We start from the raw sequence: 23,921 nt of genomic DNA on the forward strand, positions 1-23,921 counted from the left end.
ACCGTCCCATAGAGAAAGCAGTCTGTGTGAAAGCAGGAAACCGAAGTGCCTTTTATGACCTAGTTTTGGAAGTGATGTGCTCATTCTGTGCATTACAAGTGAGTCAAAAGTCCAGCCTACCCTCAAGGGCAAGGGAACTAGGCTCCAACTCTTGAAGGGGGCATTATCAAAGAGTTTGTGAACATATCTTAAAACCTCCACAGGTAATATTATTAAGATATTATTTTGCCCCAAATCTATTAATTCAATGCAATCCCAACAAAACTCCCATTAGTTTTTTTTTTGTTTGTTTTTTTGGTTTGTTTTTTGTTTTGGCCACACTGCACAGCTTGTGGGATCTTAGTTCCCCGACCAGGGATCGAACCCGGGCCCCAGGAATGAAAGCACAGAGTATTAACCACTGGACCGCCAGGGAATTCCCACAGATGGAATAAAAACATAATGCTGGTTGAAAAAAAGAGTAAAAAAACCCCAAAAACAAATGAGACTACCATTTAAATTAAAAGCATACCAAGGGACTTCCCTGGTGGTCCAATGGGTAAGACTCTGCGCTCCCAATGCAGAGGGCCTGGATTCGATCCCCGGTCGGGGAACTAGATCCTGCATGCATGCTGCAACTAAAGAGTTCACATGCCCCAACCAAGAAGTCTGCATGCTGCAACTAAGATCCTGTATGCCACAACTAAGACCCGGTGCAGCCTAAATAAATAAATACTTTTTTAAAAAAGCATACACAAAAACGCACATTTTATATGAAATCACACCAAGAGATACACATTAAACCCAATAAAATAGTTAACTGTGGGAGGAAGAGAATGATAGTTGGGCGCAGGAATAAAAGAATAAATAAAATGAGAGGCTTTGCATGGAACAACCATGATGATGTGTCACGAACTGTGAAATATGATCAGAGCTCAGACACTTTGAGAGGTAAATAAGTACCTCTAATTTTTGCATGGGGGCTCAGATTATCAGAGGGCTAAGACTAGCACGTATGTGGACAATGTGAAATCTCTTCACGTCCATCCTGGGCATAGAAGTCTGGATATGGCAAAAGCCAGACAAGTCCATTTTGTGGATGCATACCATACTGTACTCCAAAAGTTAAACCTAGTCTGTGTTTGGGGTGCTGACCCTTAGCAGGCTGGACAAGTCCATTCTATGGATGACATATTTAGAGTCTCTGAGGGCAAACTAACCCATTCTTCCTTGATGGGGAGTTCAGAAACGAAAAGTCTGTTAAATCCATTCATTGTAAAGGTAGCTCAGACACTCAGAAGGCTGAACAAGAACAAACTGTGGGGAGTGGGCTCAGACACTCTTTGCTTTGGATAAGTCCATTGTGTATTGTGAAAGTCCTTTCTGTGGATCAAGGGTTCAGCAACTCTGAGTGACAGCAAATAATCGTTCTGTTGGATTGGGATTTACTCCTTCTGAAGATTGAAGCATCCTCTTCTGTAGAAGGCACCTCAGGCGGTCCACTGGTAGGGAATTCGAGAAACTGGCTTCAGGAGGCTGTCAGATAAGGATGAGGGCTGAAGTCATAAATGAGAAGGAACGACGCCAGGGAAAAGGGTCCCATAACAGGTGGCTAGATGTTGGGCACAGAGAAGGAAACGTAGGGGTCAGGGTCAGGGACTAAGAAACAAAGGGTCTGATGTTAAGGACTGTGAAGGGCGATGACGTCAGGGACAGTGGGGAGATAAGACATCGAGGCCTCGAGAGGTATGAGGTTAGAGGACTAGAAGGTGAAAGAGGTTATCAGAGGACGGTAATTATGTCCTCAGGGACCTAGAGGAAGACGTCAAAACCAATGGGGGAGACGACGTCAAGGATGGTGAGGGTGATGTCCGGGACGGAAATGGGTGTTACAGCGAAAAGGCTCGTGCGTGTAAGGGATGAAGACGGCTGGGGCCAGTGGAGAGACGCTGATGTCCGGGGGCAGAAACTACACAAACCTCGCCTCCATTCCCGGAAGCGTGCTGAGCGCATCGATCCTTTTGCATTGCCGTCGCTTCCTCCCACCCCGCCCCCTCACTGGCCTCAGCCAATGAGCGCGCACGCCGGCACGCGTGGCGGACGATCCGTGACGTGACGCTACGTACGCTTTATCAGGAGTCTTCCCGCGCGGCGCCCTTCCCAGTCTCTCGGCTTCTTGGCGGTAGCTGTCTCTTCGGCCTTTTACTTAATTTCCAGGTAAGCAGCGTGTGTTTTGCGGAGCGACCGCTCCTCGCCCCACTGACGTGTGCCACGCCGGGCGAGAGCGAGGTGCGCGAGTGGGGAGAGTACCGGCTTCTGACACGTAGGCTTGGGCTTCTTCGGGGCGGGTGGGTCCCGTGCTCGGAGGTGACACTTTTTGGTTGGTGCGAGGCTGGCGCGCTATATCCGAGTGCGAGGAAAGCCGGGAGGGGCTGGCGGCGTGGCTGGTGGCAGTGACCGCGCGACAGCGGAGACCTGGGTGGGGGTGGGGGTTTTCGTACGTTACCGCCGCCATCTTGTTTTGCGGGTGAGGAGGGAGCGCAAGGGTGTTCTGGGCATGCGCGGCCGCACAAAATGACGGGCGCGGTGGCGGGGGATGTTGTGGGCATGCGCGAAGGCGGCCCCCAAATGGCTACCTCGCTGAGTTCGCCCCGTAGGTTCCCGCCTGTTTGGCCTTTCTGTGTTTCTCCGTAGTTACCCCTTATTTTGTTCCTTTTGTCTCTTCTGTGTTCTCTCCTCTTCTCTTTACCTTTTCTCATTTCTCCAATCTCTTTCTCCCATCTACACTGCGTCTTCCACTCTTCTCCATATTCTCCCCACAGGACTTGAATTTACCGCCATGTCCTCTGAAGAAGGGAAGCTCTTCGTGGGAGGGCTCAACTTCAACACTGATGAGCAGGCTCTGGAAGACCACTTCAGCAGCTTCGGACCTATTTCTGAGGGTGAGACATGGGCCAGACACGTGATGGGGGCGGTGTGTGGAGGAAAGTCTGGGGCCCATGTGTTTCCGGAAACAGGAGAAAACGGTCAGGATCCCAGGCCTTTACATTACTCCTCTCCTGGTTTTGTTCCTAGGTCTAAGACTGAGAACTCGATAACTTTCCATTGAGGATTGGTGGGAGGAGGGTCCAACACGCTTTGCCACTTGTCCTCTTACCTCTCTCCCCTCTCCCTTTTCCAGTGGTTGTTGTCAAGGACCGGGAGACTCAGCGATCCCGGGGTTTTGGCTTCATCACCTTCACCAATCCAGAGCATGCCTCAGATGCCATGAGAGCCATGAATGGAGAGGTGAGGCCGCCTACCTGCATAGGGGCCCTGCTCCCATCTGTCACTTCGACCATTCTTTCTGTTTTTCCCTCTGTGTCTGCTAGGGGCAGCGCGGCCACCAAGCTCCGCAGTGCCCACTCACAGGAGCGTGACTGCCTTCTGTTCTAGGGGGTGGAGGGCAGCGGCAGACAGAGCCGGGCTGCCTGGGAGGCGACGACTGGTCCTGCATGAGGCCGAGAAGCCACCTGTGGATGGTTGACCTGCTCTGGGCTTAGGTAGTAGAGTCTGCAGACCTGTGGGCCTGGCCCGGAGAGGACCTCGTGAGTCTTCTGGGATGGACTCTGAAGCCTCAAACCAAGAGAGGTGTCTATCTAGCCCTAATAGTCGGGCAGCTTAGAGGAGTGGGGAGGAGAACTCAACCTGAGTTCAGTCAAGATGTAAGTAGTAGCAGGGGGAACACGGTGGATTCAGGTCATTTTGTGGGATTCTGTAGCTCCTGATAAAGCCATTCTGGTCAAAGGAGCTTGTTCTGGAATGTGGCACCCAGAAGCTGGTGCCCAGCAGGAATTTCTGGGCTCTTTTGCCCACCTGCACAGCCCGCTCTTACCTCATCCCTGCTCTGTTTGACCACCAACCCATCCGTCCTCCTTGTGTCTCCCCACACCTAGTCTCTGGACGGTCGTCAGATCCGTGTAGACCACGCGGGCAAGTCGGCCCGGGGAACAAGAGGGGGTGCCTTTGGGGCCTATGGGCGTGGTCGCAGCTACTCTAGAGGTAAGTGCAGTGGTAAGTTTGATCATGGGATATGGAGGAGAGTTGCCTGCTGGACAATTGCCATTTGAATATTTTTTATCTGCTGTAGGTGGTGGGGACCAGGGCTATGGAAGTGGCAGGTATGACAGCCGACCTGGAGGATATGGATATGGATATGGAAGGTCCAGAGACTATGGCGGCAGGTGGGTAGCCAAGGGGTTGGGGTACTCTGGTGGTGCTCTTCCCTCTCCCCAAGATCTCAGCTCGGCTGCTTGAGTATTCATACATTTTTTACTGTGGTGCTACTAGTGTTTGCTTTTACAAAATATAATGAAACTACAAAATGAGTGTGAAACAGTAATTTGGGTTAAATATAACAATAAGTTATTAGGTCATATAATTGCAATGTGCAGTAGACGGTGATACATACGTGTTTACTGTACTGTTTTGATTAATTGTGTGTACTAATGTTTAATATGGTTTAAAGTGCTATATTTAAGTTATACATGATGTGATTATTTGATGTTTACTTCATATTCATGTTTAATATATCTCATTTTACACGTTAAAGTTTATATTATAGTACATAAAAAATGTGACAGGATTTGTAAGTGTACGTGGTTTTTAGTATTATCAGAAGGTGTATATAAGATGTTCCTGTGATACTACTCTGTATGTTTTTTCCCAGAAGCCAGGGTGGTTATGACCGCTACTCAGGAGGAAATTACAGGGATAATTATGACAACTGAGATGAGGCATGCACACCTAATGTAGGTGAGGCTTCTGTGTTGCCACCGAGCAGACTTCTGTGTACCGGTCCTGTCCCTCTCATTTTTCTCCTGCCTATGCATACCTCAACAAGCCCACCTGACACCATTCCTAGGCCTCCCTTGCTCTCAGGTGCCTGTTAAAGGCTAGTCTGCTTTGGCGCGGGCTGGGGGGGGTGTCAAACCTGTCTTGTCTGTAATCATCTACTCCTGTTGAGCATGAAAGAGGTGGAGGGGTGTCCCTGTTGTCTAGCCTTACAGCATCCTCATCAACCCTGGGAAGTGAGCATGTTAGCCTATTCCCAACATCACAATTCTCCCCCTTCTTACTGTTCTCAGATACACAAGGAATAAAACTTCTTCTGATCCAGGACCATCCCTCCAAATGGCTGTATTTATAAAGATTTTTGGAGCTGCACTGAAACATCTGTTTTAGTTACATCAACTTTTTTTTTTTGAGTAGAGCTCCCAAGGTAGCTTGTTAAAAGACCTTTCAGAAAGTTCCATGTGTTTTTTTAAATTTTTCTCCCATTTAAAGACAAATTCTGAGACATTTGTGGAGTCTGGATATTTTTTCCTTTTTTACCAGTTTTTTAGTTCGGGCTCTCAGGAATGTTGGTTCTGGCAAAAAATGTTTGGCCAGACTGATTTTTTTAAATAATGTGCATCTAGGAACATTTTAAACACCTGTACACAATGTTTAATCGTGATTAGGAAGCAATTTCTGACTGTAACTATAAGAAATGAAGAACATGATTACTTAGAGGTGTTTTTTACTCCAGATCTCTGCCTTGATTATATAGAAGTTTCTTAAAAATATTTGTGTGTCATTTTTTTTTTAATACTGGAAGAAAAAAATATTCTGTTGTGTTTCATGTAGCGTTTAGGATGTCTTTCACCGAGTTGATTAAAAAGATGAAATCTGAAAACAAATCGATATTGATAGTGCTTTTTCCTTACTCAAATTAAGGTATAGAGGCTTATTACAAATTAAAAATAGAAGAAGGTCAAGAGGGAGACTGAGAAAAAGATTTAGTTAGGGGGTGGGCAGGGACTGCCAGAAGGGTAGAGACCTTGAGTTCAAAGTTTGGTTGAGTTTGGGATTGGTTTTGGTATACATAAGGCTTGTGGGAAGGGTGGGGAGTCCAGGTGAAATCCCCTCATGGCTGGAATTGGGTTTCCTGAGATGGTCTCTTGGTCCCGTTGTGATCATCTCGGTGTCACCTTTGGAATGACTGCTTGGGTTTGAATCTCCCTGTCTTCTCTGAGCATCAGGTAGGTGCCCTCCTCACAAGATTGTCCTGAGAATGTAGGCTAAATCCTGCCATAAAGAGTGGTGCCAGCTCCTTCTCCTGAAATACTGGGGGTGGGGGCAGGTACAGTAAACTCACCTTGGTGTGAGGGACACAGGAGAATCCTGGTTTGAAAACAGGGTTCTGGGAGCACAGCCTCTGGGTTCTGATTCCTGGATTCAAATCCAGGCTCTGCTGCTTTCCACTTATTTGACCTTCAGTGAGTCATTTAACCTCATGTCTCTCAGCCTCATGGACAATTTACATTTTCTGTTGGGGGGGTCAAGTGCATTTAATAAGCATGTTTATACCTGTTAAAAACAGTTGGCAAAGGCATCAGCCACAGGCGTTCAGTCTTCCATGGTGGTGTGAGGGTCTTCAGTGGTAAAGTGGTAGTTCCTCAGTTTTAACTCCCTTTAGTCATGGTTCTGGTGCCTGCATTGGAGTCCCATGGGCTCTATCCCTCTTTAGAGTTTCTGATCAGCTATGTCCTTTGCCTCTAACTGGCAGATGCTGAGCCAAGTACCACCAGATTGTAAGTTTCAGGACATCCTAAACTGCCTTATTCACTCATTCATGGGGCAGGTGTTAATGGATTGAATGTGTACTCTTCCCAATGTGATGGTATTAGGAGGTGAGGCCTTTGGGGGGGGTGATTAGAGTTAGATGAGGTCATGAGGGCTCCACCCTCATGATGGGAGTAGTGCCCTTATAATAGTCACTAAGAAAGCTTGCTTCAATCTCCTGCTGTCCACCATGTGAGGATACAATGAGAAGTTGGCAGTCTGCAATCTAGAAAGCTCTCCCCCAGGAGGGCTTGGCCATGCTGGCACCCTGATCTAGGACTCCAGCCTCGAGAAGTATGGGAAATTTCTGTTTATAAACCACCCAGTATATGGTGCTGTTAAACGGCAACCAGAGCTGACAGGTTACATGGGTCCCTGTATTGTGAGAGTTCCAGTATTGATGGCCTGTCTCCTGTGCCTCCCAGCTAGTTGGGACAGGCCCCAGGACCATTCCTCCCATCCAGTCATGAATTTGTTTTGCCAGGTGGATGGAGACTTGGGAACTTCAGAGACCTGCCTGGCCCGCTGATCCAGGCCCAGGTAAAGGGACATTGTGGCTACTCCTTACTGGTTGAGTACTCAGTCTAAGGCATTCTGTGCTGGGCCTCCAGGGAATTAAGGCTGTGCGATCTGGCAGGAGGACCACTGTTACTCCCTAGGGTGGGGGGCACCTCTGCATCCTACCTCAGGAAGTAAAATGTCCGTCTCGCAATGTGGCCTGAGACAGGATCCCATAATCACAAAGTTCCTGCAACAAAATGATCCCCTAAGTGACATCAACAAAAACCATAAATGTCCTTTCAGAAGGTGCTGTGTAGTAATCCAGCCTTGGGAGGCCCAGTGTCTTGTTTACTTGCTCTAAGGAAAGGGGCCTAGAAGACACAGTTTTCTTTGGCACATATACTCAGCAGTACAATTTCTGGACTTGAGATTCAAAGCCCTTATTAAAAGCTTATTAGTCCTCTTCACTTCGACCAGAATCTCACTAGTGTGCATGTTTCCCAAGAACCCACTGAGACCAGAAACACATTCAAAGGTGCTTTGAGAACCTGTGTCCCAAAACTTGTGAAGACCAGACCCCTGGCCTACAAGTATTTGTATTTTCAATCCCTGGATCTTGCCTCCCCCCCCACCAAACTTGACACAAACATCTCACAGACACCCCCACCACCTACCCATTTTGAGATCCAAGATAAATCCCAAGCCCTGCCCCTCTCACCACATGTGGCGGAAGTCACAGACCCTGCTTCCTAGCTTAGTTTTTTTATCTGCCTCAGGTTCAACATGTGCAAAATGGGAATAATAGTGCCACCTCACAGAGCGGTACTGGAGGTGACGTTTAGAACAAGGTAGGTCTGTGATGCTACCCCCACACCTTGCCCTACATTCTGGTTTTGGGGATGTAAACTTTCAAAAAGCTTTTTAAAATAAGTTGCTGTAAATACTTCAGGTATGTAAGAAAGCATATCGGATAACAGTGGGCAGTGTTCCTTCCACTCCTGCTTTTGGAGACAAAGCATGCCACAGTTCCTGCCCAGCTGCATTCCTCTTCCACCTCTCACCCCTCTCCAGGCTAGCATGATCCCTTATAATTCGAAGTGCACAGAGATCTGCAAAACTAAAAGTCATTTTATTTCAAATTCAGTGACAAGACCTGAAGCTTTTCATAATCTATTTTTCCCACTTAGTGTGAGTATGTATGCAATATACTGCAGAAGTATTAGTGTTAGGTTATGGAGAACTGCCCTAGAGTCTATGGGACATGGGTTTTAACATAACCAGTGAAGGCACAAAGAAACCTAAGGCTTCTAAATTGTTGAAAACAATCTGTGGCATTGTTCTGCGTAAACATTTCTAATATGCTGTTCTAAATTCAATTTTAAGCTTCCTTCAAGTAAAATTCAGAAAGTTTTCTTTACTGTCTACTTAATAGTCGTTCAAGCACAGAACTTGTGGTCTCCATTTTAAACTTTGACTGCAATCCTTAGTAAGAAGTACATTTTTTTAAATTGGGATACAGTCTACCCATTTGTCTATTTAAGTGGAAGAAAGGTTTAATGAATTAAATGTGCAAAATGCCCTGATGTTTTCTAGTTTGTTATATTTTAACAAAAACGGTTGGCTCCAAACCACTCAAATGCTTATGGAGCCTGCAGTTTAGAAAATGCAGTGTGTTTATAATTGTTGAACCTGGGTGATAGGTACATAGAAGTACATTAAATCAATACTATTGTAAGTTTGAGATTTTCCATAATAAAAAGTTAAAACTGTTAGGGGTGTGGTTTGTTAGACCTTTGCATTGGCATGGGAAGTGGATGGCTGTCAGCTATTTTTGGCTGGCTTGCCCCTGTTCCCCAAAGCCTTCTCCATTGTTACAGGCATTTCTATTCCAAGGGCCTCAAGAAACCCTGCAATGCTAGCTTGTATTTCTTGACATCTGACAATATTTTCCAGATGCTGGTCCTAGGGAATTCCCTGGTGGTCCAGTGGTTGGGACTCTGCACTTCCACTTCAGAGGTCACGGGTTCGATCCCTGGTCGGGGAACTAAGATCCTGCATGCCATGCTGCGTGGCCAAAAAAACAAAACCAGATACAGGTTCTAGAACCCCTTCCTGCCTCTCCTCCCCAATCACAGCCCTCAGGACTCCTCTGGCTTCTCCAGGCAGATGGACCATTCCTTTGCCCAGCACCAGAGGTCCTGCCTTCCTTCCTTCAAAACCCAGGACCTCTTAGAAACCTTTCTCCTTAAGGGTAAAATGGGGATCATACCCATTGAATGAGTCAAGACATGGGAAACACCTAGAACAGTGTCTGGTAGTTACGTGTAGTCAATAAATGTTAGCAAGCATTTGTTATGTGTGCCAGATAATAATAGTAGGAACACAGCAACATAACGACAAATTTCTTTGCTTAGGAATCACATATTGGGGTCTACGGATGATAAAGTCATAAATTGGTATGTGATGTAATGATAGAAAGTGACAAGTGTTAAGGAGAATAAAGCAGAGGGAATGAAGAGTGTTGGGGTCTTACACAAGGTGGTTTAGGGAAGGCGACTCAGAGGAGGTGACCTTACAACAGAGACTTGAAATTAGAGGGAGAGTGGTAGGGGAATGGTTCCGCCACGGTGCTCTGGCTGCCTAGCACGTCTCATAGGCCACGTAGGCAAGCTGATCTAAGTATTGGCAGAACGCCCTGTGATCCTCGGAACACAGAGCATGAGAGGCTACAAGGCCATTTCTCATTAACATCCTCTCTACCGAGGAGGCTGCCATGAGACGGTTTCTCATCTCCCGAGGTTCTGGTGAGGTATGAGGCTTTCTGTTCCTTCTCTCCCCCAATTTAAGGTTATAGAACTGCTTAGCATGTACTAGCTTCTCGGCAACACAGTATCCTACCATCCGCGCTGCAGTCATCTGGCCCCTTTTTGTTGCTGCGTTACCTTGCACGAGGGACATGAGCTGGCGTCTGTGGCCCTTCTTGCTTCTGCTATCTATGTAAGTAGCAAACATCTGAATCGAACCAGGGTATGTTTCTTTACCAGCCAAATATCTCAGCCTTGCCTTTCCTTGACATCTGGAAGAGGAGAATTAGAGGCAGAAGAAAAAGCAAGTAAGTGCAAAGGCCCTGAGTTGGGAGCTTGCTTGGTGTGTGTGAGGAACAGCAAGAAGGTCAGTGCAGCCAGAGTAGAGTGAGCGAGGGGACTAGTGGCAGGAGGTGAGGTCGGAGAGGTGACGGGGCTGGTTCTGTAGGGCCTCTCTGGCCACGGGGAGGACTTTGGCTTTTTCTCTGAGAGAGATGGAGCAGGGGTCTGAGCAGAGGAGGGCCATGGGCTGACTTGGGTTGTAACAGGACCCTCTGGCTGCTGTGAGGACAGACTTGGGGAGGGGGCAAGGGCGGAAGCAGTGAGGAGGCCACCACAGTAGTCCAGGCCAGCAGTGGTGGTGGCAGCAGTGGATGTGGAGAGGAGAGGTTGGATTCTGGATACGTTCTGAAGGTAGAACCGACAGGATTTGCTGACAGATCAAAAACAAAGGGGGTGGGATGAGAGAAAGAAATTGTTATGAATCCACACTGGAGAACCTCACACAAAGTAACTTGGGAATTGGTGTTAAATAGTGTAGTGGTTAAGAGCAAGGATTCTGGAGCCAGGTGGCCTGGGTGTAAATCCAACTCCATTGCTTACTGGCTGTGCAGCCTTGGGCAGGTTACTTCATCTTTTTGTCTTCATTTCCTGATCTGTGACATGGGAGAATAATAGTACCAACTTCATAGGGTTGTTGTGAGTATTAAAGAGGGTTTTCTGTGTAAAATATTTCGAAAAGTGTTTGGCACAAAGTGCTTGTTATCAGTAATATTAGCGTAGGATGAGTAGAAGTGTTTGTTTGCAGGCACAGAAGAGAGTGTTCCAGATCTCAGGAACAATTTGTGCAGTTTGAAAAGGATGTGCAAGAAAGCCAGTGTAACTGGAACATAACCAGATAGAGTAAGAGCAACAGGGGATGAAGTTGGAGAGGAGGCCTAAAGAGGTCGGCTTCTCACAGCAACTGGAAGCTGTTGTAGATTTCAGGGCCAATCTACCAGTGCACAAGGTCAGAAGAGAGACAGGAGTGGAAATTGACTTGGGACTTGATGCGGGGATGGGGGGTGGGTGGGGGGACATACAGAGAGGTGAGAGAGGGATAGGGTACTGTTGTCAACACTCCTGGCTAGTTACCAGGGGGTGGTGGTTTCTGGTATCCAGGATAAGAAACAGTCCAGTTCTACTTCCTGCCTGGGTCCAAATGCTAGTTTTAATATTTTCTATGTCTGTGGCCATGGGCAGTAAACCCCTCCAGGGTTCACTTTCCTCATCTTCAAAGTGGGGCTAAATGTTGCATCTACCTCATTAGGGCTGTTGTGACAGTTCTGTAAGATGGATATTGTAAGAGCTTGGTAAATGCAGGCGGTCACCAAAACCAGGTGAAACGTACCCCAAGAAAGCAAGGATGGCTTAATATTTAAAAAGCAACCAGATGTAGGTCAGTGTATTAACAGAAAAAAATGAGACGAATCAAGGGCTGTGCCCATGTAGCTATATCACCTGAGACTGAGGTACCAAACCCAGGGTCCAGTCTTGCTCAGGCCCTCAGTCTGGCCCTGAATCACTCACTGGGTAAATGGAATTGAGATCTTAAGAGTAGAGTGAGGCTTCCCTGGTGGTGCAGTGGTTAAGAATCCGCCTGCCAATGCAGGGGACACGGGTTCAAGACCTGGTCTGGGAAGATCCCACATGCTGCGGAGCAGCTAAGCCCGTGTGCCACAACTGCTGAGCCTGTGCTCTAGAGCCTGCGAGCCACAACTACTGAGCCTGTGTGCCACAACTACTGAAGCCCGCGCACCTAGAGCCTGTGCTTCGCAACAAGGGAAGCCACTGCAATGAGAAGTCCGCGCACCGCAGCGAAAAGTAGCCCCTGCTCCCTGCAACTAGAGAAAGCCCCGCGCAGCAATGAAGACCCAATGCAGCCAAAGATAAATAAATTAAAAAAAAAAAAAGAGTAGAGTGACTCCAGTTCTAGCCCTGTGGAGTGATTTCTCTTCTGAATCAGTCACTTCCTGGCCTCACTGGCCTTATCCACACATTCATTGTCCAGAGCTTTGTGTATTTGGCTCCTTTTCATTCAGGTTCCAGCTTAAATTTTTGTTTTATTAAAAAAAATTTTATTTTATTGAAGTGTAGTTGATTTACAGTGTTGTGACCAGCTTAAATTTATTTCTCATCCCTGCCCCCTTCGCCCACTGCTCTGCAATGCTAACCAAACTACTATTTTAATGATAGCACCAATTTAAAAAAGTGATCTTATTTATCACTTATCTTTCTAGCTAAAATGGCAGTTCCATTAGAGTGGGGACCTTTTGTCTGAGTTACTGCTGTTTTTCCAGTGCCTGGCACCTAATAGGGGCTTGATAAATATTTGTCGGAAAGCTGGCTTGCTATTGCATCTTGCTGGAGGCTGCTCAAATGGTCTGTGAGGCTTTTCCCAAGTGTAGGAATCTGGTTTCTGACTCAGACCATGGAGAGTTGTCACCATTAAGACTTTGGGGATTGTGAGAACTTTGGCTTCAGAGGCAAACGTTTTCCTATCAGGAAATGGTCAGATTTAAATTATGATCTTATGTCCCAACCCCCACTTGTCCAATTTGGGAAGAAACCTCAGGGATGAGATAAGTGATTAAGGACTCAGGGTCTACACGCCAGTTACATCTCAGCTCCGTGTGTCCTCCCATTTTGCTCTCTGGCCTTGATTCTCAGCACACTCTTGTCACCCCAAGCCACCTAAGCTTTCCCTCAAATCGTGCTCCTTTTAGTTCCTGAGGATGAGGCCCAACTTCAGGTTTCATTTCAGCCTGTGTTAGTAATGAAAAGCAGACACAGCCAGTGGGGTCCAATGCTCACCTTTGCAGTTATAAACTCTGGAGGCCAAATAGGCAGGAGGCACATGAAGAAGGGAGTCCAAAAAAGCCATGGCCCCTGCCTGTTTCTGCCATCACTTAAGTTACTATTGTGATGTGGCATTATCTTCAAACAGCTCTGGCTTACCTGTCTTTTCTGTCCAAATGTGTTTTTGTTTGTTCATTCAGCTAGGACCCTCAACCATCACTCTTTGACAGTAAAATAACCCCAGACTCTGTTAGAGTGGGTGGGACTTGTGGTCCCCCAAGGACTTGAGCTTTTTTAGATGTTGTGATTGTAACCAAGGTCACTCACAACCTCCAGGAGCTGCTTCTGGTGACTTGATACCCCCAGGCCTGAGACCCTTCTTTCCCCACCCACTGACCTGCCATTCATGTATGTAAATTCTGCCCCTTTCTCTCCGGGCTCCCAACAAACTGAAAGTGCCTTCTGTTATCAGCTTGTTGTTCAAAACCCATTTTTAATCCAGTAAGAGTGTGTAAATGTTTAAAAACAATTGAAAAAATGCAGAGCACATAAATGCAAGAGGTGGCTGTGGTCGTTCTCATCCACATTATTCTGCACCAGATTTACCTCTGGCAGATGGATCTGTTATCGGGAAAAGTTTTTAAAACAACTAACAGTAGTCAGCATTTAGTGGATATCTTCTCTGTTCCAGATGCTTGTCTAAGCTTTAAAAATATTAACTCATTTAGTCCTCACACTAAGTCTATGAGGCAGTTTTTTTCAGATGAGGAGGCTGAGTCACAAAGGGGTTAAGTGACCTGCCCAAGACCACATAGTTGTCAGAGCCTGTGGCAGTGACCAGGTTATACTGCCTTCTGAAAAGTACTGTACTACTTCCTGGAATGACAGCAAATGTTCTTGCAACAGGTGTCATTCTGAACACTTTCTCTGCATTAATAGCTAATTCATATTTATAACAACCCTGTCATTAGTATCTTATATATAGTATCTTATATATAGACTTATAGGAATGAGGTTTTTAAAATAATTTTTGAAATTTTAATATGAATATTGTAAAAACAACAAGAACAAAAAATCAATTCTGGCAGTGAGACAGTAGATCTCCTTTGTATCGCTGACTCTCCTGTGATTTCTTCCCACCACGTTTCTTTGTTTTGTTTGTTTGTTTTTTGGCTGCACCGGGTCTTAGTTGCGGCACACGGGATCTTTTAGTTGTAGCATGCGGGATCTAGTTCCCTGACCAGGGATCGAACCCGGGCCCTCTGCATTGGGAGCGTGGAGTCTTAACCACTGGACCACCAGGGAAGTCCCCCCACCACGTTTCTTTGGAAGCTGAATGGTGGGGTGAAGGGGTGGGGTTCTGTCCTGGGAGGGTCAAGGTGAATGGGAAAGGCATTGATTGTATCATCCTTTATGGCAAAAAAAAAAAAAAAAACTTGGAAATACAGTTGTTCATTGGTGTCTGTGGCCGATGGGTTTTAGGACCTGCCATGGATACCAAAATCCACAGATGCTCAAATCCCATAATTGGTCCTCCATATCCACGGTTATGCATATGCGGATTCAACCAACCACAGATGGTGTAATACTGTAATATTTATTGAAAAAAATCTGTGTGTAAGTGGACCCGCAGAGTTCAAACCTGTGTTGTTCAAGGGCCAACTGTAAACCCAATACTGGTCACAAATAGGGGTCCAGTTCAACAAAATGTCACCCTTGAACTTCCTGGGCTTCAGGTTTCCTCATCTGTAAAATGGGGATAGTAATGGACCCACAACATTCAGTTATTAGGATTAAGTGGATAATACATATAAATCATCTTAAACAGTATCCAGCACATTGTCCAATAAATGTTAGTGGTTACACGTTTGTGCAAAGTTTATTTAGCAATCATGAAACAAAAGGGTGTTCAATATCCTGAAAAGACCACCCATAGCTTAGTTACATGGACAAGGGAGGTTGCTGCAGCAATACATTTTTGGCTGTGTCTCATTTAAGGTTGCTTTAAAAAATACTGTTCAGGTTACTGTATTATAAAAATAGTGTGGGGACTTCCCTGGTGGTGCAGTGGTTAAGAATCCGCCTGCCAATGCAGGGGACACGGGTTTGAGCCCTGGTCCGGGAAGATCCCACATGCTGCGGAGCGACTAACCCCGTGTGCCACAACTACTGTGCCTGCGCTCTAGAGCCCGCGAGCCACAACTACTGAGCCCACGTGCCACAGCTGCTGCAGCCCACATGCCTAGAGCCTGTGCTCAGCAACAAAGAGAAGCCACCGCAATGAGAAGCCCGCACACCACAGCAAAGAGTAGCCCCGCTCGTGGCAACTAGAGAAAAGCCCACGCACGGCAACGAAGACCCAACGCAGCCAAAAAATAAATAAATTTATTTTAAAAATAAATTTTAAAAAATAGTGTGAAAATAACACTATTTTTATAACACATACAATAATGTGAACAATAATGAGAATTGTGTCAAAGTCAAGATCCGAAAGGAAGCTACTAAACATTGTGTTCCAACTTCGTACATTGTATATCCTGATCACCTTAAGATGAATAGAGATGCAGCTTCTTGTTGGAGTTGAAATAAGGATGATTTCAGATAGCCTCCTGGGATCCAAACCCCAAAGCTTGTTGTACCTATTTATATCTTCTGCCTTCAGAGACTCACGCCCAGACCAAGCTCCTTGGGAGTATCCAAGCCGCCCACCCCAACACAGACACACAGAAAGGACTCTTCTTACTCTGGGCGTGTCTGAAGGCCCATCAGTCACCTAGGAACTGGAGAATTTTCTGGGGGCTTCTGCATGTGTGATTATTTATTATTCTGCACTTCAAATCTTGCTTGGCCAAGATTGTGCTGCTAAAAAGCAGCTTATACCGCTCTTTCAAAAAAAGTCCTTTCGTTTCTTTTTTTTGTTTTTGAAAGTCATACTTCTGATTTTCAGTGAGTGATTTGCATACTCGCCCCTGTCCTTGTGGTCCCTGGACATTGTTCTTGTGTACACAAAAAAATACCATTAGGGACTGAGGCTGGCGAGAACTTAAAAGGGCGGAGCCTCCATCCTTGTGCCAGAAGCTACTGTCCCTTAATGCGCCTGCGTGGTTCTCCCACGCCCTGGGGAGGTTTCCTATCGATTTGTTCTGCGCTCGGCAGTTCCTCCTGGCAGCAGGCGGCCATCTTGCTGGAGCTTGAGAGAGACAGGAGAGAAGGGTGACACTGGTTTCAGGGCCGCCCCGGGAGCCTCAAGAGCGGGAGGCAACCCCGGAGGTGGTCCCTGATCCCGGGTCCTGCTCTTGGACCCGAGAAGGGAAGGCGGGGGCGGTGGGGGCAAGATGGGTGGAGAATGCCAACAAGGATTGCTAGGCGGCGGGAGGAGGGGCGTTGCTATGGTGACCGGGGAGGGGCGGGGCCAGGTCTGCTGTGAATCATCCGGGCGCTGCCCGGGAAGGGCAGGACTGGGGTGGTGACCATGCTAACAGCCGGGTGGGATTTCGTGACATCCTGGACTGGAGGGACTCGGTGTCTATGGCAACGATCGCCTGGCGGAAGGGGCGGATCTAGATCTCTTCACTTGAGACGCTGACATTCCAGGCCCTTGTCCTGCAGGCTCCCGCGGGCGGACGCGCCGGAAGAGGAGGCCGGGGAATGGCCGCGGTGTGGCAGCAGGTCTTAGCAGTAGACGCGAGGTGAGGCGTGGGGTCGAAGCTCGCGGGAGCGGAAGTTACTGTGGTGCATGCGCAATGGCGATAAGTGAGGCTGGGCAGAGAACTTGCCTTACGCGGCTGAGTGGGCTTGCTGGAGGTGAGCATGCGCAGTAGCAGGGTGTGGGGCTTGCCCGTAGGGAATGACTGGCAAGCGAGGGTCGTTAAACAGCATGCTAGGATAATGCAGTCACATGTGGGCATGCGCAGAGTCTGTGGTATTGGAGCCTTTGTCGGGGGTGGGTGATAGAGCCCATGCTGGTGACATCCTGTTCCCCACTTTTGCCCCCAGACTTCTCTTACCATCGCTTCCCCAGTCTGACCCAATCGCCATACTGACCCCCACCATTGCCCCACGCTAACCCCCGTCACCATGTCAGATTGGCCCCTATTATTGTCTACACTGACTCAGTCACCCCATACCAATTCCAGCAGAACTGCAGACTGCCTCCATTGTGCCTACACTGCCCTCATTGCCATGCCCATTATTACTGTGGACACACCCTTATCACAACACCAGAGAGACCCCCGTCACCACTGCTGATCACTTGCCATCCTGACCTATCACTGCCACACACTTCATTCTCCTTCCCTATCCCCTGAGCTGATTGATTCCCTCTGTCCTGTGCCTGCTGCCCGCCTTGCCTCCTGCCATCGCAGGTACAATGCGTACCGCACACCAACGTTTCCACAGTTTCGGACACAATATATCCGACGGCGCAGCCAGCTACTGCGGGAGAATGCCAAGGCTGGGCACCCTCCAGCATTGCGTCGGCAGTACCTGAGGCTGCGTGGGCAGCTGCTGGGCCAGCGCTACGGGCCTCTCTCTGAGCCAGGAAGTGCTCGTGCCTATAGCAACAGCATCGTCCGCAGCAGCCGCACTACCCTTGACCGCATGGAGGTGAGCTCCTCCCCACGCCACCTGCCTCCATATATATTCACTCAACAGACTTGTCGAGCACCTGCTATGTTCCAGGCACTGTTCCTGGCTCTTAGGATGAGCACAGGGCAAAAAGAGATAATGTATGAGATAAATCAACAGATAAAAAGATAAATAGGTTGATAAACAGGCAATAAACAAGATAAATAGGTCAATAAACGTAGCAAACCAGGTAAACAAGTGAATAACTACCATGGCTTGTAGTGAGGAGTGCTGACATGGAAAAATAAAGCTGACTTTGGGAATGAAACAGGACAGGTGTTGGGGACAGAGAGAAGCTATTTTTAATGGGGATGCTCAGGGAAGGCGTCTCTGAGGAGGTGACAATTGAGCTGAGACTTGAATGAGGCAAGAGACAAAGCTGAGTGGTTTTCTGGGGGAAAAGTGTCCATTCTTTGTTCAAAGAGCATTTGTTAAGTATTTGCTGAGAGGGGCAAGGGTGAGACCAGGGGAACTAGTGCAGAGGCCACCACGGTAGTCCAGGTGACGGTGGTGGCAGTGGAAGGGGTGAGAAGGGGTCTGGTTCCAGCATGCGGGATCTCAGTTGCCCGACCAGGGATCGAACCTGCACCCTCTGCAGTGGAAGTGCAGAGTCTTAACCACTGGGCCACCAGGGAAGTCCCATGGTTCTGGGTATATTTTGAAGACTCTAGATCTCATAGGTTCTTGAGGGCTGTTTGCAAGGTGTGCCTACCCTGACCCTCCGCAGTGGAAGCGCAGAGTCTTAACCACTGGGCCACCAGGGAAGTCCCATGGTTCTGGGTATATTTTGAAGACTCTAGATCTCATAGGTTCTTGAGGGCTGTTTGCAAGGTGTGCCTACCCTGACCCTCTTCAGTGGAAGCGCAGAGTCTTAACCACTGGATCACCAGGGAAGTCCCATGGTTCTGGGTATATTTTGAAGACGCTAGATCTCATAGGTTCTTGAGGGCTGTTTGCAAGGTGTGCCTACCCTGACCCTCTTCAGTGGAAGCGCAGAGTCTTAACCACTGGATCACCAGGGAAGTCCCATGGTTCTGGGTATATTTTGAAGACGCTAGATCTCATAGGTTCTTGAGGGCTGTTTGCAAGGTGTGCCTACCCTGACCCTCTGTTTGCAGGACTTCGAGGATGACCCTCGGGCCCTGGGGGCCCGTGGGCACCGCCGCTCCGTCAGCCGAGGCTCCTACCAGCTGCAGGCACAAATGAACCGTGCCGTCTATGAGGACAGGTATGCACCAGGGGCAGCTGAAGGTTTGTGAGGAGGAGAGGAGCCACGGGGCAATGGCAGGCCAAACGCTAGTACCTCCCTCCTCTCACCCCTCACTCTTGTTGGGACCTAGGCCCCCCGGCAGCGTGGTGCCCACGTCAGCGGCAGAAGCAAGTCGAGCCATGGCCGGGGACACATCGCTGAGCGAGAACTACGCCTTTGCGGGCATGTACCATGTTTTTGACCAGCACGTGGATGAGGCAGGTGAGCCAGTGGATGGTGGGTCCCGTCACCACGCATTTGCCCAAACAACTGGGTGACAACCACCCAGTGCATCCTTTTCTGGAATGCAGAGTCTCAGGCCCACCTCTGAGGGAGGAATTGCTATTCATCACACCTTTCGCAAAACCTAAAAGCCCTCTGCAAAGTGATCTGCAAAGTCTTGGTTACTTTGTCTACCATAAAGGGGCTCAGCAGCTTAAAAGAGCACTTTGCAGAAGGCTTCTGGGGTCATGAGTCGCTTGAACGAGCTTAAAACCTTTGCTGCGGAGAAATCCCCTTGCAAAGGGCAGAGTGGGTTTTGCAAACTGCCAAGACCTTGGTAACTGTAAAGCGCTTACTGAGATGTAGAAGGCTTTTCGCATTGCAGAAGTCATTTGCAATCCATAAAGTACCTGCCAAGATTTAGGGAGCTTTGGGCAGAGGGCCTTCTGGGGTTCCAACTCTCTTTCTCAGCCAAGGAAAGCCCTTTGCTGAGGCCACTGTGCCTGGTGCAGTGGGTCCCGGCCCTTGGCTCACACGTCAGAACCTTCTGTAAATGAAAGCATCCGGTGAGCGTGCCGGCTCTCACAAATGGCTCCTTGGCCTTGCAGTCCCCAGGGTGCGCTTCGCCAATGACGACCGGCACCGCCTGGCCTGCTGCTCGCTTGATGGCAGCATTTCGCTGTGCCAGCTGGTGCCCGCCCCGCCCACCGTGCTCCGAGTGCTGCGGGGCCACACCCGCGGGGTCTCCGACTTCGCCTGGTCCCTCTCCAACGACATCCTCGTGTCCACCTCGCTTGATGCCACCATGCGCATCTGGGCCTCTGAGGACGGCCGCTGCATCCGGGAGATCCCTGACCCCGACAGCGCCGAACTGCTCTGCTGCACCTTCCAGCCGGTCAACAACAACCTCACTGTGGTCAGGCTCCAGAGCACCCCCTTGCCGAGGGCGGGATGCCAGGCCAGGAGGGCTGTCGCAGGGAGTCGGGATAAGGGGGTCCCCTCTAGTCCATCGCCTCCGTCCTCCTCTGGCCAGACTCAGAGGGAAACAGGGCAGAACTGGGGACGTGGTTCTTGGTCTGGGATGGCCTCACTGTGGTAGACTCCGGGGATGGGGGGTGGTCTGGGGGTAGGGTCACGGTCCCATCAGGAGTAGCCCCACCGTTTTCCAACTGCAGGGGCTGCTGGTTGGGGAGCAGGATTACTAGTCGGAAACCTTGTTTCATCTCAGTGGCAGCGTCACGGTGGTCCGACCCGGATAGAGAGTCAGAGGGCAGGGGAAGGAAATGAAAAGTCTGGCCTGGTCCTGAGCGGGGAGTAGGGGGAGCTGGCCCAGTGAGCCCGTGCTCTGGGATCCTTTCAGCTGTAGCAGCAGCCGCCGCCCTAGTATAGTCAAGGCTCCAGGAAGGACCAGGCAGGCCCCTTTAGTTCTGGGAGCAGCTGTCTCTTCTGGTCAGATTGCAAGAGGGACTGGCTGGGGAGGATTACCGGCCTGAGTCACCTTCCAGTCTACCGGCCCACCCTCACTGTGATGAGAGTCCAGTAGGGATCAACCAGTCCCATCGACAGCAGCCCCACTGTGGTCAGACTCAAGGAGGGACTGGCTGGGAGCAGGGTGATGGTGTGCGGGTCTCACCCACAGGTGGGGAATGCCAAGCACAACGTGCACGTCATGAACATCTCCACGGGCAAGAAAGTGAAGGGTGGCTCCAGCAAGCTGACAGGCCGTGTCCTCGCTCTGTCCTTTGATGCCCCTGGCCGGCTGCTCTGGGCGGGTGATGACCGTGGCAGTGTTTTCTCCTTCCTCTTCGACATGGCCACAGGTAGGCAGACCCTAGGCCTGCATCCGGCTGCTCACACTCTCACCCTTCTGGTGCATAGCCCCAGCCCTCACCGCTGCCTCCCCTCCCTCTGCTGCCACAGGGAAGCTGACCAAAGCCAAGCGTCTGGTGGTGCATGAGGGCAGCCCCGTGACCAGCATCTCCGCCCGCTCCTGGGTCAGCCGCGAGGCCCGGGACCCCTCGCTGCTCATCAATGCTTGCCTCAACAAGCTGCTGCTCTACAGGTGGGTCTCCTCTCTGGGCCGCCTGGAGGTGGGGGGCCTGCCGCCTCTGTCAGACTGGGACGAGAGCCCTGTCTCCCCAGCAGACTAAGCCATGGAGGTTAACTTCATTGAGGGGGGAGGTCCGGTCTCCTAATAATAGTAATAATATGATAATGGTGACATCAATAGGAGCAGTAATGCAGTAAGAGCAGTAATAGTAATAGCAGTAGCTACCATGTGCGTAGCAGTTGCTGGGCCAGGCCCTGTTCAAAGTACCTTATACATATCCCCTCATTTAATCCTCACAGCAACTCTGTGAGGTAAGTGCTGTAATCATGTCCATTTTACAGATGAGCAAACTGAGCCATAAAATAGACTAGAGTCCCCTTAGAGCAGTGGCCTGCTTTCTCTTCCTTCCTTTCTTTTTTTTGTTTTTTTTTTTTTTGAAGCTGGGAGTTTTACTATCCCCACTCACTTATGTCTGTCATCTAAATGCAGTTCTCAGCCTGGGCTGCACACTGGAATGCTTTTCTCACCAAACTGCCTGTGGAAATGCCCCAGGCTCCCTGCAGTAGCTCGGGTTCATTCCTTTGAATGGCCATGTGGTATTCCACGGTGCAGGGGTGCTGTAGTTTGGTCAGTCATTCCCTCTCTTTGTGCCCATCCTAAATCAGGATCTCTTAGGGACCCTTAGAAAAAGAAACTAGTGAATTAAACAGCAGAGGCTCCCCATTTGTATCAACAGATACAGTTTCCAAACTGTCACTAACTCATACACCAGCCCGTGCTTTATAGGTTTATGCAGTCGTCTCAAAACTGGATTTCATGAACCTTGAAAAGACCTCAGGTGCAGGGGTGGGGACACAGACTGGCCCACCGTTCGTCCCCCTCTGGGGCTGAGGCTGCCCCCTGACCCGCTCTCTTCCTCCTCTCAGGGTGGTGGACAACGAGGGGACCCTGCAGCTGAAGAGAAGCTTCCCCATTGAGCAGAGCTCGCACCCCGTGCGCAGCATTTTCTGCCCCCTCATGTCCTTCCGCCAGGGGGCCTGTGTGGGTGAGTCCCATGGGCTCGGGGTGTCTGGATGGCCAGGGAGGGGCAGGGACCAGGGCTGGTGCTGACCTGGCTCAGCTATCACGACATTCTAATGCCCTGACTTCCTGGGCCTCAAGAACTCTCCCGCCCCAGCAACCTCACACCTTGAACACAGACCCCCAAACAGCCCAGAAACCTCACAGCCTAAGACACAGACCCCTCCCCCCGCCAACAAAGAGCTCAGAGACCTCACACTCTGGACGCAGAGCCAAAACAGCTAGGTGACCTTGCATCTAGGGTTGGTCCACCCCAGAGCCCCCAGCCCCGGGACCTCATACCTTGGACATAAATCCCTCAACACCTCAGACGCCTCAGAGACTTCACACACAGGGCACCCCGCTGCCTCCTGCAGCACCTCCTGATGGTCTTCTCTCATCTGGGCAGTGACGGGTAGCGAGGACATGTGCGTGCATTTCTTTGACGTGGAGCGGGCAGCCAAGGCCGCCGTCAACAAGCTGCAGGGCCACAGCGCGCCCGTGCTGGATGTCAGCTTCAACTGCGATGAGAGCCTGCTGGCTTCCAGCGACGCTAGCGGCATGGTCATCGTCTGGAGGCGGGAGCAGAAGTAGGAGACTTCCAGCCTTGCCACTGTCCACCTTCCCACCCGCCTCCGGCCCCAGCCTTGTGTTTGTAAATAAAGTTCCTGTGGTTGTGCCGATGGCTGGCTCCCAGGTCTTCTGGGGGTGGGATGGGGGAGAGGGCAGCTCTAGGACCCAAGATGGGATGGGGTTCACCTCCTCATTCATGCCTTCATGCATTGATTCATTGATGGATTCATTCAGCAACCGTTTATGAACGTCTGCCGTGTCAGAGGCACCACTTCAAGTGTTTTACACAGTCACGCTTTGGACAGACATTGTGGAGCACCTACTGTGTGCTGGGACCGGTTCTAGGCACTGAGGGTACAAGCTGTGACTTAAACTGACAGGAATGGCTGCCCTCGTGGGGCTTACATTCTAGTGGAGGCAGGCAGATAATAGACAAAAATATATAATAGGTCAGCTAAAGCTGAGTGTTGTGAGGAAAAAGAGCAGGGGATAGAGTGCAGGAGTGAGGGGAGGGTTAGGCTCTTTTTGGTGTCATGATCAGGGAAGATGTTCCTGACAGTGTGAAATTTATTTTTCTTTAATTTTTATTTTATATTGGAATATTACATTAGGTCCTTGTTGATTGTCTTTTTTATGTATAGAAGTGTGTATATGTTAATCCCAAACTCCTAATTTATCCCTCCCTCCCACCTTTCCCCTTTGGTAACCATACGCTTGTTTTCTAAGTCTGTGAGTCTGTTTCTGTTTTGTAAATAAGTTCATTTGTATCATTGTTTTAGATTCCTCATATAAGTGATATCATATGATATTTGTCTTTCTGACTTCACTTAGTATGGTAATCTCTAGGTCCATCCATGTTGCTGCAAATGGCATTATTTTATTCCTTTTTTATGGCTGAGTAATATTCCATTGTATATATGTACCACATCCTCTTTATCCATTCATCTGTCAGTGGACATTTAAGTTGCTTCCGTGTCTTGGCTATTGTAAATAGTGCTGCAGTGAACATTGGGGGTGCATGTATCTTTTCAAATTATGGTTTTTTCTCTGGATATATGCCCAGGAATGGGATTGCTGGATCATATGGGGTTTTTTT

At 49.1% G+C, this 23,921-nt stretch overlaps 2 protein-coding genes and 1 long non-coding RNA gene across 6 annotated transcripts; all 3 read left to right on the forward strand.

The window, feature by feature from the left end:
* The first annotated feature begins 2,092 nt into the window (after positions 1-2,092).
* On the forward strand, positions 2,093-5,696 carry RBM3 (RNA binding motif protein 3). Of its 2 annotated transcripts, none has more exons than XM_061177779.1 (7): positions 2,093-2,196; positions 2,802-2,921; positions 3,161-3,267; positions 3,915-4,020; positions 4,109-4,202; positions 4,691-4,773; positions 5,106-5,696. In XM_061177779.1, exons 2-6 carry the CDS (start codon positions 2,819-2,821, stop codon positions 4,746-4,748), a joined length of 468 nt encoding a protein of 155 aa, XP_061033762.1. In that variant the 5' UTR covers positions 2,093-2,196; positions 2,802-2,818; the 3' UTR covers positions 4,749-4,773; positions 5,106-5,696. The 2 variants fall into 2 exon arrangements, with proteins under 2 accessions (XP_061033762.1, XP_061033761.1); XM_061177778.1 differs by having other exon boundaries at positions 4,688-4,773; positions 5,106-5,679.
* Positions 5,697-7,065: 1,369 nt separating this feature from the next.
* LOC133082684 (uncharacterized) lies at positions 7,066-10,097 on the forward strand. The gene is made up of 3 exons (XR_009698974.1): positions 7,066-7,164; positions 7,902-7,973; positions 9,973-10,097. It is a non-coding gene; the product is annotated as an uncharacterized LOC133082684 (long non-coding RNA).
* Positions 10,098-16,137: 6,040 nt separating this feature from the next.
* WDR13 (WD repeat domain 13) lies at positions 16,138-22,935 on the forward strand. Of its 3 annotated transcripts, none has more exons than XM_061177757.1 (10): positions 16,138-16,246; positions 16,647-16,735; positions 17,445-17,651; positions 18,791-18,900; positions 19,013-19,143; positions 19,752-20,059; positions 20,783-20,963; positions 21,064-21,205; positions 22,120-22,238; positions 22,662-22,935. In XM_061177757.1, exons 1-10 carry the CDS (start codon positions 16,138-16,140, stop codon positions 22,844-22,846), a joined length of 1,581 nt encoding a protein of 526 aa, XP_061033740.1. In that variant the 3' UTR covers positions 22,847-22,935. The 3 variants fall into 3 exon arrangements, with proteins under 3 accessions (XP_061033740.1, XP_061033738.1, XP_061033739.1); XM_061177755.1 differs by having other exon boundaries at positions 16,213-16,259; positions 16,656-16,735; positions 17,411-17,651; XM_061177756.1 differs by having other exon boundaries at positions 16,226-16,316; positions 16,656-16,735; positions 17,411-17,651.
* Positions 22,936-23,921: the final 986 nt, after the last annotated feature.

Source organism: Eubalaena glacialis, chromosome X, assembly GCF_028564815.1.
Source record: "Eubalaena glacialis isolate mEubGla1 chromosome X, mEubGla1.1.hap2.+ XY, whole genome shotgun sequence".
In the NCBI taxonomy this organism is placed as follows: Eukaryota; Metazoa; Chordata; class Mammalia; order Artiodactyla; family Balaenidae; genus Eubalaena; species Eubalaena glacialis.

Bases quoted from the DNA above. Each gene is read 5' to 3' on its own strand.
- RBM3 (XM_061177778.1), top strand. From the start codon at position 2,819: ATGTCCTCTGAAGAAGGGAAGCTCTTCGTGGGAGGGCTCAACTTCAAC. The intron at 2,922-3,160 runs GTGAGACATGGG...TCCCTTTTCCAG, and splicing joins CTTCGGACCTATTTCTGAGG to TGGTTGTTGTCAAGGACCGG. The intron at 3,268-3,914 runs GTGAGGCCGCCT...CCCCACACCTAG, and splicing joins TGAGAGCCATGAATGGAGAG to TCTCTGGACGGTCGTCAGAT.
- WDR13 (XM_061177757.1), top strand. From the start codon at position 16,138: ATGCGCCTGCGTGGTTCTCCCACGCCCTGGGGAGGTTTCCTATCGATT. The intron at 19,144-19,751 runs GTGAGCCAGTGG...TTGGCCTTGCAG, and splicing joins CCAGCACGTGGATGAGGCAG to TCCCCAGGGTGCGCTTCGCC. The intron at 20,964-21,063 runs GTAGGCAGACCC...CTGCTGCCACAG, and splicing joins CCTCTTCGACATGGCCACAG to GGAAGCTGACCAAAGCCAAG.